The sequence below is a fragment of the Hyaena hyaena genome, unplaced genomic scaffold, assembly GCF_003009895.1.
Source record: "Hyaena hyaena isolate Hyena2069 unplaced genomic scaffold, ASM300989v1 scaffold_7, whole genome shotgun sequence".
NCBI lineage: Eukaryota > Metazoa > Chordata > Mammalia > Carnivora > Hyaenidae > Hyaena > Hyaena hyaena.
In genome coordinates this window covers 6,414,620-6,432,587 of record NW_024080639.1, presented here as the reverse complement: position 1 = coordinate 6,432,587, position 17,968 = coordinate 6,414,620, and the positions used below count along the sequence as shown (strand labels likewise).

The following is a 17,968-nucleotide window of genomic DNA, read 5'->3' as shown; positions in this document are numbered from 1 at the left end:
GTACACTCCTTACTTCCTAATTTTTTTAATTTATTTTTTAAATTTACATCCAAGTTAGTTACCATAGAGTGTTAACAGTGATTTCAAGCATAGATTCCTTAATACCCTTTACCCATTTAGCCCATCCCCCCCCCCCACAACCCCTCTAGTAACCCTGTTTGTTCTCCATATTTAAGAGTCTCTTAGGTTTTGTCCTCCTCTTGGTCTTTATTTTTGCTTCCCTTCCCTTATGTTCATCTGTTTTGTACCTTAACGTCCTCATACGAGTGAAGTCATGATACTTGTCTGTCTTTAATTTCGCTTAGCATAATACTCTCTAGTTCCATCCATGTAGTTGCAAATGGCAAGATTTCATTCTTTTTGATTACCGCTTACTTCCTAATTTTAATAAAAAATTTATAAGTAGATGTGTAACATACTGTGATGCCATTAAGAGAGCTTTGGTCCTAATTTTTATTTTTAAATATTTGATTTTCAGAAAGAGACAGAGTGTGTGCAAGCTGAGGAGGGGCAGACAGAGAGGGGGACTGAAGATCCAAAGTGGGCTCTACGCTGACAGCAGAGAAGGTGACCTGGGGCTCGAACTCATGAACTGCAAGATCATGATCTGAGCTGAAGTCTGACGCTTAACGGACTGAGCCACCCACGCACCCCAGCCCTAATTTTTAGCCTGATTCTTTTCTGATATTTAAGATAAAGAATGTTAGCAGTTATGAAATATTATGAGTGATTCATCTTTGAAACAAACCTTTTCCATTATTTGTTACTTTTCTGGAGAGGTAAAATCTACAAGAGAGCTGTCACTTATTAACTGTATGACTTAGGATGTTCTCAATCCTATGCAACTAAAAAATTTAAATTAAAATGGATGCTGAGACAGATAGGTAACTGCAAAGACTAGTGATAATCCTGATTCCAAGTTTTTAAAATAGACTTTCTTTTTTCTATTTTTACATATATATATATATTTAATGCTTTATTTCTGAGAGAGAGAGAGAGAGAGAGAGAGAGAGAGAGACAGTGTGAGCAGGTGAGGGTCAGAGAGGGAGACACAGAATCTGAAGCATGCTCCAGGCTCTGAGCTAGCTGTCAGCACAGAGCTTGACGCGAGGCTCGAACCCATGAACCATGAGATTCATGACCTGAGCCAAAGCCGGACGCTTAACTGAGACACCTATGCACCCCTAAACTTTATTTTTTCAAGCAGTTATAGGTTCACAGCAAAATTGCAAAGGTAGAGATTCCCTCATATGTAATTTGTTTAATGATAATCATAAAAGTCCGTATGTTTTTATAAACTTAATTTTATACAATTGAACCTACAAAACTTGTGAATCTGATGTATTATTTACAAACAAATCAATTTACTTTTTGTTGTTTATGCAATCATTTCACAGCAAGTGATATACTCAGGGATATATCCAGATATACTTTGATTACTATTTTTCAGGAAAAAAAAATCAGGTAAAATTAGATCCTCTGAGATGACAGAGGGCTTCAGGAGAGCTCCTGTGGCTCTCAGTGTGTAAGCACCAGGAAGGCTGGAAGAGAAATGCCCAATACAAGCAGAGCTATCTAACATTATCCCCCAAATAACTAAATTGAAAGATTAACTGCATTGTTTTGAGGACGGCTGTATTAATAGGCACAAAACTTCACAAGCACAAAACTCTCTGTGCGTGTGTGTACTCCCAAAAGAAATGAGTAATTATTCCCTGAGATTCAGACTCATTTTTTTCATTAATAATTCACTCTTGTGAATTACTAAGTAGCAACAATTGATTTTTACATTCAAGTTCAGACATGAACAATTAAGTATACAAGTATACAGTATTGCTACATTCTAGATGTCTGGCCATCAGTTGTACTGATAAGCATCCAAATACCCATCCTTTGCATTTGGCTGTATTTGATATCTGAATATTTGAATGTTGATCAAAAACGTGTTTCCCCTATCCTCCAATGTTCATCTTCTGTTTTATTTTACACAGGCTTTTCAGGAAAAAAGAGGGGGAGGGAGCATATAATACATATAATAATAACTTCCCTTTCATATAGCAAAATGACTTTTGTTATTCTACCTTCTACAAACTCAGCTCTTCTCAACTCTATTGTAACATTTCAAGAATCCATACAGAAGTTCCTGGCAACCTGTGCCATTCAGAACAAAGATTTAAAAAAAACAAAAAACAGAAAAGATCAAAGTGGCTATTCAAGAGTCTGCAGGTTTCTGGGGAAAGGTTTCTCGACACCACTGTTCACCACCTACCATCTCTTATTACAGGCACACATGTGAGGGGCTTTGTCAGCTTGCCTCCCAGGTGACATATGGTTTGGAGAAGCTGATTCAAAGTGTAGAAAGCATAACATAGGGTACTACCTGCAGAGCACGTAACAGCAAATGACAACTGACAGCACGGGTGCACAACAAATTTAAGGAAGACATAATGGCTAAAAGCCATAGCAACTCAAGATCAGCTAGCCAGAGTGCAGCTTTCACACATTCTGACAGTTGCACCCTGGCACAACGTAACAGAAGATACTCAAGTGGAAAACAAATCATGGAGGAAAAACAAACTATGCAGGCAAGGAAACTTAATACATTATAGAGAGATTTCCAGAATGGTTCAGACTGGTAGTTCTCATCTCTAGCTGCACACTTCTGGATTCTAAAGATTTCTTGTATTTAGGAGACTCCTGAATAAACCATGTTGTATATTATCTCCAAGAGAAAAGAAAGTAGGAGTAATACAATTTTTAGACATTGACACTTGAGTCCTACAGACTATGTATATATTAGAAGCAATTTATAAGCCTTAGAAAAAACAAGCTTTTTTTTAAAGCATTTTAAATGTTTATTTTTGAGAGAGAGAGAGAGAGAGAGAGAGAGAGCGCGCGCGCACCTGAGTGGGAAAGGGGTAGAGAAAGAGGCAGACACAAATATGAGGCAGGCTTTAGGCTGTGAGCAGAGCTTGACACGAGGCCCAAACCCATAGGCCATGAGATCATGACCTGAGCTGAAGTTGGACACTTAACCAACTGAGCCACCCAGGTGGCCTGAAAAAATTAATTAACATCATTAATCTACAAATCCATGACAGGTCCACTTTAGCTCTCTATCTGGCTATCTATATTAACAATATTGCTATAAAATTATTACTAATTTTATAATTACTAGCCATTTTTCCAATGCACTTCCAACATTTGTTTTCTGTTCCATCTTTCCCTTCAATCTCATTTCTAGAATGTTTAATAAGTTCTTTCCCAGGAGGGGTGCCTTCACAGTTCCACAGGGACGGACTTCCGGCATACTGGAAACAGGTGGCCAGGGGGCCACATTCAGTATCTACCCTAGACTTCATTCCCATTACACTTGTAAATCTCTGATATTCTACAGCTTCCAAAACTTTTAGCTCTCCTGATGAATTTATTCTTCACTCTTACCCAAATAATGTCTTCAGGTCCCAAACATTTCTGTGACTCTTGTCACTCTCAGTAAAATAAATTATCTCATCAGAGCTCAAAGGCCATTTGTGAAACCCTTCAACTGCTTCTCCTTTTTCATCTAAAAAATTCCATCTTTCATGAATTCGCTCTCCTTTCTTCTGTTTCAAAACTATGCCCGCTTCTCAGGTCTTGATTCATCACTCCCTTTTTACTCATTCTTGCCCACCTACAGTACAAACCTGTATGGGTTTCCCTGACCCTGCAAAACACTTCCTGCAGCCCCACTGCCTATGCTTGGGACTGCTCCATCTGTCTTCATCTTCACTCTTTGAAAAAGTAGCCTCAACTCCATTTCACTGCCAACCCCTTGAAATCTGGATTCTGCCCCCCATTCAAACTGAAATCTCTTTCTCAAATGCCAACAATGACAATGTCAAACGCAAAGGGACCTTCTTTGCAATCTATACTAGGGATCTCTGTAGCACTATACCATTGACCAGCTTCTCCTTGAAAAGTTATTTCCTCTCCAAGCTTTGAAGATACCACTAGCTATTTACTTCCTATCTTTCACTACTTCCCCAAATCCTTTGTTGCTATTTCCTACTGCACCTTAAATGTATGCCTTCCTGAAGATTCCATCCTGGTACTCTCCCTCAATTATTCTCACACACTCTTCAGGTTGCAACCGCAACCTTTACATCAATGGTGATAACTCCAAATTTCCATCTCTAGCCCTTAATACTATAAGGCTACAGACTATCCATCCCCTCCTGGGCACTTCTACTTGACTATCCCTCAAGTGCCTCAAACTTAATGAATCAGAGCCCACAGCTCTCCTGCACTTGTCTTTGGTCCAAGTTCCCTTGACATTGAAACACAGTTGCCTAGATTCAAAACATTCTTTCCTTCTCATCACTTGAGACTGACATATTTGGTCTCATAGGAATATTACTGCAACCAACTCTAAACCCTTCTTTCTGTTTCCAGTCTTATCACACTACGCCCCCTAGAACACTCTCTATCACACAACACTCCAGTGATGTGTGAAAGCATATCGGTTTTACTTCCTTACTGAAAAACTTTCTAAAGGTCCTCACTGCATATGATTAATCATTCAAGATCCTCATAACCATATTCAAAGTCCTCTGTAGTTTGGATTTTGGTACAATTTTCTTATTTTTGCAGCCTATTTTAACCTTTCTTTCCTTACACTCATCCAAAATTCACCTTCCAAGAATGGGGTGGGGGAGAGGTTAATGTTTGCTACATACAAGAATTATCTCATTTAAACTACAATATTTATTACAATTCTACTAGACAGCGGGGAGACTGGCCTTGGTTATTTAACACAGCAGTTCTCAACCAAGGATGATTTTGCTCTTCCCAGGGGCACTGGCAATGTCAGGAGACATTCTGTTTTTACAACTGATGCAGTGGTCCTGGTATCTTGGGGGTAGAGGTCAGGGATGCTGCTAAACATCCTACAATGCACAGTCCAACCCCCACAACAAAATCTTCTGACCAAAATGTCAATAGTGCCACTGTTGAGAAACCCCGAACTAATCTATAAATGTCAAAACATTTCAAACAAATTAGGAAGTTTGAGAACATAGGCTGATATCCAGCCTAGTATCAATGATGTGGGTAACACTGTAAAAGAGAAAAGTGGCCAAAATGACCAAAAGTGGGGTGGGGTTCCATTTTAATAGTTTGCATAATGTTAAATTTTAAATACTTTAAAAAATGCTTTACTTTTTTTGAGCGAAAGTGAGAGCCAACCAGTGTGGGGAGAGGCAGAGAGAAAATCCCTATATGTTAGCATATAGTGCAACAATGATTTCAGGAGTAGATTCCTCAATGCCCCTTACCCATTTAGTCCATCCCTCCTCCCAAAACCCCTCCAGCAACCCTAAGAATCTCTTATGATTTGTCCCCCTTCCCTGATTTTATATTATTTTTGCTTCCCTTCCCTTTTATGTTCATCTGTTTTGTATCTTAAAGTCCTCATGAGTGAAGTCATCTGATATTTGTCTTTCTGACTAATTTTGCTTAGCATACCATTTAGTTCCATTCCCAAAGTTGCAAATGGCCAAGATTTCATTCTTTTTGATTGCTGAGCAATACTCCATTGTGTATGTACATATATGTACAAATATATGTACATACACACATATATATAATATATATACACACATCTTTATCCATTCATCCATCAATGGATATTTGGGCTCTTTCCATCTCCGGCTATTGTTGACAGTGCTGCTATAAACACTGGGATGTATGTGCCACTTCGAAACAGCACACTTATATTCTTCGGATAATTACCTAGTCGTGAAATTGCTGGGTTGTAGGGTGATTCTATTTTTAATTTTTCAAGGAACCTCCATACTGTTTTCCCGAGTGGCTGCACCAGTTTGCATTCCCACCAGGAGCGCAAAAGAGATCTTTTTCCTCTGCATCCTCGCCAACATCTGTTGCTGCCTAAGTTGTTAACGTTAGCCATTCTGACTGGTCTGAGGTGGTATCTGATTGTGGTTTTGATTCCTATTTCCCTGATGATGAGTGATGTTGAACATTTTTTCACGTGTTGGTTGCCCACCTGGATGTCTCTGGAGAAATATCTATTCTTGTCTTCTGCCCATTTCTTCACTGGATTATTTGTTTTCTGGATGTTGAGTTCGATAAATTCTTTAAAGATTTTGGATACTAACCCTTTATCTGCTATGTCGTCTGCAAATATCTTCTCCCATTCATCGGCTGCCTTTTAGTTTTGCTGATTGTTTCCTTTGCTGTGCAGAAGCTTTTTTATTTAGATGAGGTCCCAATAGTTCATTTTTGCTTTTGTTTCCCTTGTCTCCAGAGTCATGTTTGAGTAAGAAGTTGCTGCAACTGAAGTCAAAGGAGTTTTTGCCTGCTTTCTCCTCAAGGATTTTGATGGCTTCCTATCTTACATTTAGGTCTTTTAACCATTTTGAGTTTATTTTTGTGTACGGTGTCAGAAAGTGGTCCAGGTTCATTTTCTGCATGTCACTCTCCAGTTTTCCCAGCACCACTTGCTAAAGACACTGCCTTTATTCCACTGGATATTCTTTCCTGCTTTGTCAAAGATTAGTTGGCCATATGTTTGTGTGTACATTTCTGGGTTCTCTATTCTGTTCCATTGATCTGAGCATCTGTTTTTGTGCCAGTACCATACTGTCTTGATGATTACAGCTTTGTAATACAGCTTGAAGTCCGGGATTGTGATGCCTCTTGCTTTAGTTTTCTTTTTCAAGACTGCTTTGGTTATTCAGAGTCTTTTCTGGTTCCATACAAATTTTAGGATTGTTTGTTCTATCCAGCATTCTCGTTTTAGTGTTGATAAATACTCAGATCTTCAAATGCTTTCTGAATCAGTTTTACATTCCTGCTGGTTCCTTCATTCATGAGTTACCTGTCTGAAAGTCACATTTATAGCTTTTTTTTTTTTTCCTAATTTACACCGTGGCAACTTATAAGACCCATGGAGATGTCCAAGTGGACTCACCTGCTTGGGGCTATTAAAATGAGTGGCTCAATGGGGCGCCTGGGTGGCTTAGTCGGTTAAGCGTCCGACTTTCGCTTAGGTCATGATCTCGCGGTTCGTGGGTTCGAGCCCCGCGTCGGGCTCTGTGCTGACTGCCAGCTCAGAGCCTGGAGCCTGTTTCAGTCTGTCACTCCCTCTCTCTCTGACCCTCCCCTGCTCACGCTGTCTCTCTCTCTCTCTCCTAGAAATAAATAAAAATATTAAAAAAAAAATGAGTGGCTCAAGAGAGGACCACATAGGCTGTATAAACCCAACCATGTCTCATTTTGGGTCAGCATGAATCCCAAGCAGGAAGAGAATTTTACTAGTCCTAGTTCTTTGTTCTTCACTGTTCTGATTTTGATTTTTGCTTTACAGTAGTTCCTGGCCACATGTCCCTTTTTACACCTGCACCACCGGGTACACACTACGAGGTCAGTTTCAGCTATAAGCTTAGTATACACGTACGTAGACTACAGGAATCTGATTTTACAGTCTGACCATGTGGTGACCTATCAGTAGATAACAGATCTATTTGCTGTTGGAGGAGAGACTAGAAAAATTTCTGGCTTTAGTTCTCTGTTTTTCGGTTTGTGTAAGAACACGTCTCTGCACCACTGAAAGAACAGCCTTTTAGAAATCTGGATGAGTTTTGTGTTTTTGGATTATTTTTGACCTGTAGCTAAGACTGTGGAACCAGAACTGAAAGCTCTCTGCATGAAAAAAGCCTTTATTTCTCAAGGTGTGAGTGTTCCTACCTCCAGGGTAGATAATTAGATTTTAAAGTTTCTCAATTTTTTTTTAAGTTTATTTATTTTGAGAGAGAGAAAGAAGTGTCCATGTGCCAGGGGAGGGGAGGGGCAGGGAGAGAATCCCAAGCAGGCTTTGTGCTGTCAGTGCAGAGGCCTATGCAGGGCTCGAACTCATGAACTGTGAGATCATGACCTGAGCCCAGATCAAGAGTTTGGAGCTTAACCAACCCACTCAGACGCCCCTAGATGAAAAAGTTTCTTAAAGAACCTCTATTCTAATTGGTTTATAGAGAATAACAACCTTTTACAAAACCTGTATTCCTAGAATTATAAGAAGATAAAGAAACTAAACACCTAATACTTATGTTAGTCTTTTAAGGACCCAAAGAAAAAAATCTCAGAAACCCCTAGACACTGATACTTCAAAAGCATTTTTAAGAATCCTAACTTATATAATAAAAATAATCCTTAGGTCAGTTTGATTTGATAATTTTAATGATAATTCAAAAACAGTTGTCCATTTCCAGATTTCATCAGTGTAGTAAACTGCATGCATATATTTTTTTTAAAAAATAAGATTTTTTTTCCTATGAAGAGATACATCTGAACTTCCTAAACTTTGATGGCTTGCTGGTCAGATAAGCTAATATTACTCATGAGTAGTTGTATTTATGATTATGAAAAATACAAGCTTATATATGCAACTTGTAATATCAGAAGTTATATGCTTTTCAATTGTCAGATCAGGCATAATTTCCAATAGCTGTAGTTACTTTTAAGACCTTGATTGAACTAATAGTAAATGGTTGACTAAGGGATACTCTTTAGATACATCATTAATTTCCAAATGAGTCAGACACCAAGTGCAGTTTAAACACATACACATCTAGACTTTCTAATATAACCATGATTTCATCACGGCACCCAACAAAATGAACAGAAATTCCTTAGTATCACTAATTCTCAATCTATGTTTAATGTCCTTTTCCAGCTGTTCTCTTCTAATTATTCTAATTTTTTCACATAATTATAAAATTTTTTTATCTGGTCTAGTATGTCACACATACAGAATTGTACAATATATATTCTTATTTAAGTCTTCTCTCACTCAGCCTCTCAGATTCATCCAGTTAGTATATGTATCAATTATGTGTTCTTTTCTCTTGCTGTGTACTATACCACTCTGAAAGCATTTTACCCCTAAACTATCTCTGGGGATTTCCCCAAGATCCCTGGGCAATCAGCCACAAAGATTTGTCTTTTACCTTCTAACAAGAAGGATGCTAAAATTAGCCCAGTTCTTTGGGGGTACTCTGTATTTCTTAAGGAGTTTAACACCATTATGTGTGTCAAATCATGATTTCAAGGTTTGTGAGATCTAGCCCTGCACCAGGCTCTGCGCTGACAAGACAATGCAGAGCCTGCCTGGGATTCTCTCTCCCTCTGCCCCATTCCCACTCATGCTTTCTCTCTCATCTCTCATTCTCTTAAAATAAACTTAAAAAAAAAAGTAAACTTTGGAAGTTACCTATGATTACAAGGGACACAATTAACAAAAATTACAGAAACTCAGGAAATAAGGTAAAAGAATGGCTGCATGTTTTTTCATTGTCATACCAGAGAATTGTCTAGGAGGCCCAATCAAGGATTATTTCACATCTGGGACAGCAATGCCCAGCAGAACGTCTAGACAAAATGACAGAAATGTTCTATAACTGCACTGTCCATGCTGGTAGACACTAGATATATGTGACCATCAAGGATCTGAAATGCAACTGAAGAAGTAAATAAATATTTCACTGAACTTCAACTAATTTAAACAGACATATGTAGTAGTGGCTACATACTAGACAGTGCAAATCCAGCTTCCAAACTATTCTTGTAGGGTAGGAATTTTTATCTTCAAAAAGGTGGTAAAAAAAAAAAAAAAAAAAAACAAATACAAAGAGTATGAGACAGATACCCAGTAGAGTCCACAAGGTCTAAAATATTTACTGTGTATCTCCTTATTCATCAACTAAAGTAAACTACTAACTCAGCAATAAGACTGAACAAAAAATCTTCTCTAAGCTGAAAGGAACTTGTTAAGATAACAAAAATAATTCAGTTTCTTTAAACAAAGAAGTTTCCTATGTTGTTTCCATATGACATAACTTATTTTTCCAAAAAAAAAAAAAACAAAAAAAAACACCAGTTCTTTAGTTAATTACTGTAAGGATTCCCCTCCCCCATAATTTTGTTTTTCAAATGCAAGACTGCATACTTTATACAATTATATGTTAATTTGGTAAAAAGCTAACACAGAACAAGATGTTGTCCTTGATTTAATTAAACACTACAATACTAGCTGGTAAACAGACAGGGAAGAGGAAACTATGGTCATGAGCAATCACTTTGACCCCTGTATAACCAGTGTTGAGTATCCCTTATTTCAACATTCTGGTATAACCCCAAAATATTAACCATAAAAAGAAACTGAACAAACCACCATTTCTTAAGATGATTTTCACAACCATAGTGAAAAAAATCATTCTAGGAAATGCAAAGAGGCCACCAACCTCTCCTTTCTGGTAAAATCAAAACAAAAACTCCAAGTCACTACCCCGTATTACATCTACAAATTATTTCCTCCTCGAACAAATCTACTGTTCAAGAATTCATTCATGAAACCAGGTACTAATCTCTCTTAACAGAAAAGGAAATGAAACCATACAGTGTTCATTTTAACCCTATGAATTCAGTGTAGTAATAGGCCACTTCTACTGGAATTCCATTTTCTTTATCCTTTTTTCTCTCTTATACTACAAATAGGTTACGTAAAAATTCAAAGTTGGATAAAAGATAGTCACCAACTTTTCATATGACTCTCTTTCCCCCTCTCTTTGTCTCTCTCTCACAAATTAAAATGGGTTAGATGTTACTCTACCTTAGCATAGTTTCTTGGACGTACTGTAATTTCAATGTATTAGATTTCTCAGTCCTCCAAATTATTCTTCCCATATGTCCACCAGATTGGTGTTCTAGCTATGGCTTATGGTGGCTACTCACTGTTATGAGGTAATGCCTGAAATAACACCAACTGATGGGCAGTTGTGGTTAGCAAATTTAGCACCCTAAATGTTCATGGAGAAACTGTACAAGTAGCCATGGCATTTGTCTCCATTATTCCTCTTTTGTTTGTTAACCTCCACGACAGGCTTCTGAATCAATAACTAACTTTAGCACCCAAATCCCTGCTACAGATCTTGCTGACCACAGTACTGTATCATCTCCCAATGCTTCACACTTCATCCCTTCTATCTTCTCACTTCTTCAAGTTGAAGGGAATACTTCCACTGCATACACAGACCACCGAGGCACTGTTCCTTGGTTTCTTGGAATTCCTCCATATCCAAGATTCTGATCTCTGCAACTCCTCCCTAATGAAACTTCTACAATTCTCCAATACTCCCTGAACTTGCTCTATTTACAGGATTCCATGAGTCTAGGAGAGAGGACAGGGCCTAAGGTCTTATTCCTTCCATTCTTCGTACAGTTCATTATCCCCCTTCTACCTTTACCTGCCAGAACCTCTGGCTGGCAGTTCACTAAAAGTAGAAGGTGAGTCTTCTATTATGTTTGGATTGTCCTAGCCCAAATAATGCTGACCATTCAGAAACATTTCCTGGGGCCCAACCTGCTTTATTCAATTACACCTTAGATTCCTTTAGTGCTTGGTGATTTCCCCGGAGTGGGGAAATCATCACCAATTGGAGAATTTCTGGATCAAGTGATGCTATAAATTTAGGCCATCTCACTTCCCCTGGCCCTTACTTCAGTTCCAATCCTTTTTTGTTCTTTTTGATGCACTTCCAAAAGTCCCTGTGTGTCTACCCTAACATACACCACTGTCTTCAAACTCTCACTCTCCCTTTCTAGGCAGGAATTGGTATCCTACTCTACTGAGACAATTATTATAGGCCATTAAGGTGTTCAACTGCCTTCTTCACCAAATGTGGGGGGTGTGAGGAGAACAGATTGTCACTCATCCTGTCTCCTGTATCTAAAAAGGTCCTAAAAAGCTGAATTTGATCCACTGACATCTTTTGTTTAGCATGCATAGTTGATTTTTGCTTGTTTTTAGTATACTTTTAAAAATATATACTAATGCAAAATTTTTATTGAGATATGATTTACAGCATGCATGGTTTTTAAAACATAAATTAGTTGTCTCGTAAAAAGCGAAACAGATTTCACGTTATAAAACCCAGACCGGTGGCTTTTCTTGGATAATGAGTTCAGACATCGCTGGGCCCATACTATGTAGGTGGCTAACACTAAGCATTGGCAGTTACCTTCTCCCATAGAGCACAAGCATCTTATTCAGCAGTTCCTCCCTACCAACCAGCCACTTCCATGTACAGTCTCCCTGCCTGGACTCAGGAAGCACAGAATTTGTGGCTCCTAGAGCTAAAGGAAGAGTTCTAACTTCTCACTTTCAGGGCCGAGATCTCTTCAGCCTCATCCCTCCTCACCACTGCCTGACTCCAAGGATCCCACCAGACAGTGCATCTTTGATCTCTCTGTGAATGAGGCAGCATCTAGTCAGTACCTCCACTTCCTCTCTTAAATTCACCCAGCCTCCTTTGATTCCATAACTTCTGCCACCACTTACTTCAACCCTGTCCTGATGGATCCCCAGGTACAATGACCTCTACTGGTTTTTGTGTCTTTCAATTGCCTCTCTGGTCCTACTAGTAATGCCACATTGCTATAAAAGTCACTAACCACCCCCAATTTCTGTCCTCGTATCATCAGAAACCAGCAATGGACCACACTGAGAACAAACCTGGGGTTATAAACACTCTCAGTGAAGACATTTCTTAGACATGTAAATCTGATGGCATCACTCACGTTCTCACAACCCTTTCATGAATCTCTACTACCTGCCTGCTTGGTAAAATCCATGTTCTTCAGCAGTTCCCCAAGTGTCTTGTGACTTGGCCCCCTTTCCACCTCTGCCCAACTGCCTCTTACACTTGGGAAATCAGTGATAAACTGGCACTATTTCATAACCCTGTGATTTTATACATGTTCTTCCCTCTGGAAAACTCTTGTTCATCCTTTACACTCAATTTAGCAGAGCAACTCTTTCTCTCCTGTATTATTGTTAACGCCTTGCACATACTTCAACTGTTAACATGTATCATACTGTACTAACCACTCTCTCAATCCTTACATACACTCAGTTGCCAAATCTCAGGGAAAACTTGGTCACCCACCCATGTCCAGCTCGGAACAAAGTCTCTTCCACAGTTGGGTCTTCCTGCCTCCAAGTAGAGTTTCAGACAAGTCCTTTCAAAAATCCTCACTGACTCCTTACTGAGTAAGGCCCAATGCCTTAACCTGGCATTTGGGTCCCTTGAGGCTCTAACACTTCCTACCAAGACACTCCACATGTTTTGGGGCTTCTAGCCTTTTGCGTAAAATTACCTCCATCTGGGAATCTTGATGGCTCTTCAAGGCCCAGCTCAGGTGCTGCTTCCGCCAACAAATCCCCCCCCCCCTTTTTTTTTAACCTCCCAGGACATTATCTTTCTACCTGGCGCCCCTTTCTCTCTGGCCAATAGAACCCTAACGAACTAAACCTCCATATTCTCCTCTACTCTAGCATGAGCTAAATACAGTGATTTAACATCTTAAAATATTTGTTTAGAGAGAGACAGTATACACACGCATGCAGGGGAGAGGCAGAGAGAGAAGGGAAGAGTAGGAATCCCAAACAGGCTCCAGGCCCAGCATAGAAAGAATGTGGGGCTCAATCTCACAACTGTGAAATCGTGACCTGTGCAGAAACCAAGAGTCGGTTGCTTAACCAAGCCACCCCATGATTTAACATTTTAAAAGCAGGAAAACCAAGTAAACTGCCTGAAGAGACCCAGAACAGTTGTCTCATCTTATCTTAATCAGAGAGTCTACCAGCCAGAGTAAATTCTTATTTACTCTTAATCTTCCTGGGGCGCCTGGATGGCTCAACCGGTAGAGCCTCCAACTTCTGATTTCTGCTCAGGTCATGATCTCAGAGTTGTGGGATCAAGTCCCTCATCAGGCTCTGTGCTTAGGGTGGAGCCTGCTTGAGATTCTTTCTCTCTCTGCCCCTCTACCCTGCTCGTACTCACTAAAAATAAAAAAAATAATAGTAATAAAATAAAATCTTCCTTCCCCCAAAACTTCTCCACAACTTAAAATATTATAGATGTTGAAGTCTGCCTTCCTAGTAAGTTAATGGTTTTCTCTTGCTCAAAAGAATGTAACTGTGGCATTCAACCCTTACCCATGAGTCTCAAAGGAAAAGAAAAAGGATTTCTTACAAGTAGGAGGACTGGATTATGAGTAACACAGGTCCCAAACATAAATGGGCGGGTGACACCTACTACCAAGATACTGTAAGACACACCTTTTCCAGAGAACTTGTGCTAAACCGTGTGGCAGGACAGGCCAGAGAACTGGAGTTGGGAGGGTCTGGCAGAACATGCCAGGTTTTTTTTGTACAGCAAAAGAAGTACTTTCTACATTTGGGCTGAGTCTTGAGTAAAGCTGAATGGGGAGGTGAAACACACAGTAAAAGCAGTGAGACGCGTCAGACAACAGTGGTAGCTTGAGAGTTGGTATGGCAGAGAATTGGGAAAATAAGGTGGGACTGGATCAGTAAATGTTTTGTAAATCTCCAGGAGTTTGTAGTGAAAGAGATAGGCAACAGGAGGTCCCAGAGCAAGAAAATGATTTCCCCTCAAAGGGTCAGTGTAATGAAAGGAGGGAGGGTGAGAGGAAGGAATGGGTGAGGGCAGTGAAGGGAGGGGCACATACCTAGAATGAAGGGCTTAACTGCAGCAAAGGCAAGAAAGAAATGAGTGCATATAAGAGATTTTCAGAGACATTAGTAAGACTTAGTTATGTCACACTTTTTAGCCCTGGTGAGTGTTAAGAAATTTGGTAGGTGGGGAGAAAAAAAATGAAGGGACTTGGGAACAGGTTAAAAATTAAAAGTCAGGGAAAAAAATAAGCACAGGAAAGCAAATTTGATTCAACATCTACAGTGTATTAAGTTACGCTGTGGAGAAAGATCACACAGTTAAGTGTCCTCTATTCTCCGAAGATATTAAAACAAGAAGCATCTAGGCTTTTTTTCTTTAATTTGAGAGAGGAGTCACAGCAGATCCAATTCTCTGAAAGCACTGTGAAATTCCTGAAGTAGGATGCCAGAAAAAGGATCACTTTCTCCCCAGCCAGAGGGCTCATCATCTGGGAGACAGGTATCAAGAACAAGGGCCCTAAGTCTGAATCCCGGCTCCCCCACTTACTGGATGGAAAGACCTGGAGAAACCTGGATGCCTGGGAGGAGGGCATATGCGCTTTGTTATCGTTTCCTGGCTCTGGGAGGAAGGGGAGTAGTTGAAGGTGTTGCGTAGGTATAAGCCTCAAGTGCTGATTTTGAGAGAAGGTGAGTCACCACTTGCAGAGTTTCAGTTTCCCCAGCTGGTAATTTAGAGAGAGGAAGATAATAAAACCTATCTCACTGGAGTTTTTAAGGGCTGCAGTAGGTAAACCTTATGAAGTGTTCTGCATAACGTCCTACGAGCTATAACCATTAAATAGGTGTAACCGTCAATCCAAGGAATAATCCTTTTTACCACTATTTTTAAACATCCCTATCTCTTCTTGGTATTCTGCGTATTTTACTACTATTAGAGTTTTCTCAGTTTCTCAAAAGGGGCTGAAATCCCCAAAAAGTTCAGAGCCCCTGTACTGGAAGCCTGGGAAGAGAAAGGTGGCGGAGGTGGCGGACACGGAGGCTGCGGGCCTAGCCAGCAGGCCCCGCGCGCACCATCTCGAGGGCGGGGGGGAGATAACAGGCAACATTCGCAGCGCGCTCACTCCGGGCCAGCCACGGCGCTCTGCGCTTTACACCACCACCTACTCCAAACCTCGCGACAGCCCTCCGAGAGAGGTACTTTCTTCCCCGCCACTTTACAATTGGGGAAACTGAGGCGTTCCGGGACTGAACCGCTAGCCTAAGGTCACATGGCTCGAGAGCTGAGAACGCAGGTCCGAAGACTCCGGAGACTGCGCTCTTAACCACGGCGCTTCGCTGCGTACCACACGGAGAGCAGGGAGGAAAGGGGAGGGGGCGCCCTGGGAGCCCGGCCTAAACGAGGCCGCGGGGGCAGAAGGCGGGCGGGGGCGGCGGCGGCGGGACTCACCTTGGCGCTGTGCACCGCCTCCTGCGCCCCGCGGAGCTGCAGCCAGATGCGCGCGGGCAGCGGTTCCTCGGCCCCGAGCGCGCCGAGCACCGCCAGGCTCACACCGAACAGGCCTTCGATGCGGCCGCGGCTCCGCTCCAGCAGCGCCGCCTTCTCCGCGGGCGCCGTGAATTCGTCCAGCACCGCCCGGGCCGCCATGGCGGGTGCGGCCTCCCGCGGCGGCGCCGGGGGCCGGCGGCGGCGACGCCCCCTCAGCGTGCTGCCGCAACCCGGGAGCCAGTCAGGCGGCGTCGGCCCTCGCGGCCGCCTCGCCCCCGCCCGCGCCCCGCCGCCTGCCCGCAGGCCCAGCTACACCATACCGACACGGCCGCCGCAGCTTGGCTACTGCGGGTAGAGAACCCCTCCGCCCCTTCGCCGCCGCCGCTGCGGGCCGGGCCCCGCTGCCGCGCATGCGCCCTGCCCACCGCCGTCATTGCTGCTCGCCGCCCCCAGGGAGGGCAGAGGCGACGGAACTCTACGTCACGCGCGGTCGCCATGATTATTGAGGGCAGGGCGACGGCTACGGAGAGGGGCTTGGGCGGCTTTCTTTGGTGAGGGCCCAACGCTTTCCGGGACTCGATGGACGTTGAATCTTTGGTTTTACAGATGGGTAAACTGAGCCTCTGAGCTAGTTGTTGGTATTGAATCAGTGTCAAGAGGGATTTGGTTTGTCTTTAGTTATCTTGAAGCCCAAACTAGGGCTGTAGCAATTGAGTTTTCCAGCTTCTCAGTAATTGATAGGCAGAGAGTTTTCTTTCCTTAGCTTCATTCCTACCTTTCTTCCTTTTCTTCCTTCATCCCTCTCTCCATATCTCCCACCCTCCCTTCTTTCTGTCTTAATCTCTGTATCCATCTTCTCTTTCCCTTTACATTATTCCCTTTTCTTTACTATTTCTTGTTCTTTCAGTAAAAATGGTAACAAAAAGAGAAGAAAGTGGGAATAAAAAGTACGGAGAATTGAAGAACAAAGAAATGATTTTAAAAATTCAGGAGAGTGATTTCTTCTGGGAGTGAAGGAAGGGGGTGTGTTACAGTAGAGTCTGGGATTAGAGGGTTCCTCCATTTTACTGTGGGACTTGAACAAACCCACCCTGACTCCTCTCCAGCTCTGTTTTCTCATCCCATCATCAGGGGTTGCACTAAGTTATGTTAAAAGGCTTTTCCAGATCTTACATTCTCCAAGTCTATAAAAACATTGTGTAAGATAAAACGTTGGTTTCCTTTCTCTGGGCTAGATGTCCTGAATATAGTAGATAGATAAGGGTCATGAGAATATTACTTAACTTTTCTATGACTTAATTCCTTATCTGTGAAATGTGGACGATAGTATCTCCTATTGCGAAAATTACAACAGTACCTGGACACAGTAAGTGATCACTAAGCATTAGCTATTACTGTTGATAAATTAGCAATATGTTTAAGGTTCCATTTTCATGGAAAAGCTTTGTATAGATTATACAGCCATGTTGAACCTCTGGGCCTGGTAGCCCCCTCCATGTTTGTAGATTTCCCCTTGAGGAGAAATAAGGGGATCTAAAGACGTTACAATTGGAAATGCCAAAGGTGAATAGCCTTGGTAAGAGGGATTACCCAAGGTAAAACCTCTTAGGGATCCAGGCTGTTGGGGTTTTCCATCTGTCTCAGAAACTTAAGGCAGGTGTGGTTCCCTAGTGCCCCAGTGAGAGATGACTCAGCCCTGGGAGGAGAACCACTAGTCTCACAGACCAACAACTTCCTTCTCTCCTGGGCTTGTCCACCGGTGTCTACCCAACCTGCAGCCTTCCCCTGGCAGGTAGGTGACCTGAGATTGGCTGAGGCAGGTCATGTGGTGAGGATGGCCTTGCTGATGGACTACGCCCAGAGCCAGAGTCAACACTTGTTATTTCCTGTCTTTTTGTTGCACTTACCTTAAATGGAACTGCTATTGTTCAGTGATTGGAGGAGGC

The 17,968-nt window shown here is 41.7% G+C and overlaps 1 protein-coding gene across 2 annotated transcripts in view; it reads right to left on the bottom strand.

Annotated features, from left to right (window-relative positions):
• Nucleotides 1-16,402, bottom strand: part of N4BP1 (NEDD4 binding protein 1) — a 51,900-nt gene extending 35,498 nt beyond the window's left edge. The window contains exon 1 of one of the 2 annotated variants that reach the window (XR_005530094.1): nucleotides 15,984-16,402. Coding sequence is in view for 1 of the 2 variants with exons in the window: in XM_039241514.1 (XP_039097445.1) it covers nucleotides 15,984-16,181 (198 nt within the window). In the remaining variant the exon portion in view is untranslated. The remainder of the gene's footprint in view (nucleotides 1-15,983) is intronic. The other variant, XM_039241514.1, reaches the window with a different exon arrangement.
• Between the last annotated feature and the right edge of the window lie 1,566 nt (nucleotides 16,403-17,968).